The sequence below is a fragment of the Cucurbita maxima genome, unplaced genomic scaffold (assembly GCF_002738345.1).
Source record: "Cucurbita maxima cultivar Rimu unplaced genomic scaffold, Cmax_1.0 Cma_Scf00017, whole genome shotgun sequence".
NCBI classification, from domain to species: Eukaryota; Viridiplantae; Streptophyta; class Magnoliopsida; order Cucurbitales; family Cucurbitaceae; genus Cucurbita; species Cucurbita maxima.
Genome location: NW_019272033.1, coordinates 486,980 through 488,359, shown reverse-complemented (window position 1 = coordinate 488,359; position 1,380 = coordinate 486,980). Strand labels below are relative to the sequence as shown.

At 39.2% G+C, this 1,380-nt stretch overlaps 1 protein-coding gene across 4 annotated transcripts in view; it reads left to right on the top strand.

Annotated features, from left to right (window-relative positions):
* The window catches only part of LOC111492004 (conserved oligomeric Golgi complex subunit 1-like), a 9,914-nt gene extending 8,534 nt beyond the window's left edge, over nucleotides 1-1,380 (top strand). For 2 of the 4 annotated variants that reach the window (XM_023141143.1, XM_023141142.1), the window contains one exon: nucleotides 369-1,184. In XM_023141143.1, the coding sequence (XP_022996911.1) occupies nucleotides 369-542 (174 nt within the window). In that variant the 3' untranslated portion in view covers nucleotides 543-1,184. Of the gene's footprint in view, nucleotides 1-368; nucleotides 1,185-1,206 lie in introns of those variants that run through there. The other 2 variants (XR_002719805.1, XR_002719806.1) reach the window with 2 other exon arrangements.

The following is a 1,380-nucleotide window of genomic DNA, read 5'->3' as shown; positions in this document are numbered from 1 at the left end:
CCCCCCCCCCCCCCCCCCCCCCAAGGTATTTATTGGGCCTGTCAATCTGGTTATGCCTTTTCTGGAGATGTCAAGGGGCTTCAAGTTAGTAAAATTCCTTGGATATGGGTTTCTTATCTTTTGTGCATAAGTTTGCAGATATTTGTTGTGGTTGCCATTTGTTTGTATTCTCGTTATGGACTTTCCATTACTGGTGACTTCATAGATGTTCACCTCTTATTTTCTTCCATCTCTTTTTCCCCCAAGTCTATCGTTTAATCGAGTGTTCGTATACTTGCTAGCAACCGGTTTGTTTCATTTTACATAGAACAAAATCAGAATTATATCTAATACCGATGTTTCTAACTGTACTTATATTTGCCTCCCAGGTTGGAAGCAGATTTGGAGAGAGCACCCTAAAACTTGGGTCCATGTTGACCGATGGCCAAGTTGGCATATTTAAAGATAGATCAGCAGCTGCGATGTCTACATTTGGTGATATTCTACCTGCACAAGCTGCAGGTCTTCTTTCTTCCTTCGCTGCTTCCAGATCAGATTATTGATGTTCCTTCTAGATACATAATTTTGATTGACCACTAAAAAGAAATGAGCGTTCACGGGCATCAAAGAAAATACATGCAAGTTCAAGTTATGAAGGATACTAACTCCAGAATCTGGATGAGCCATTGTGACTCTACAGCATATGGACGAGTTTTTTTTTTTCGTGATAGGGAATCAAACTGCAACAGACCATCGACAGAGGCGAATCGAAGGCAGAAGTATACTAGGAAGTGAGAGGCAAATTACAGGTACCAAGTCTCCAGCAAGATTTTCCGAGTTATATTTTTCAGTGTTCTCTTACAAATAAGTGCATTGGATAAGATTGTTCGATCATTCACGAACATAAATTGCCAAAGATCAATTATATATGGGACCAAAGAATAATATATATCGGGGGGGTGGAATACTTTGAAATTTGTATGTACATGCAAAATTTTCTCTGGCAGTTCACAAAGGCAAGGCTTTTACGTTTGGATTGGAAGGTGAAGGGCGTTGTTGGTTGGACTGTGGTTCATTATTTGTTTGGTTTCATGCCATTTGTATAGGTAAACAATCTACCCTTTTCTTTTCTCCATTTCTTCTAGAGAAAATATAATGTAATATGCGCTGTTTATGGTTAGCCAAGTTTTTTGTGTTGTTTTCAATTTAATGGTCTGTTCTCTATAGGCCATCAGAGTTAAAAGGGAAAGGGGAAATTGAGCTTTTCTCACTCGTAACATACCCGTCCGTACTATCATAAAGGGTAAAGGGTATCCTCCAACGCTCGCACACAACAATGCTTGAGGTCCCAACCTTTTTCCATTTTCATTATCATTTAATACAATCTCGTTAACGTTTCGT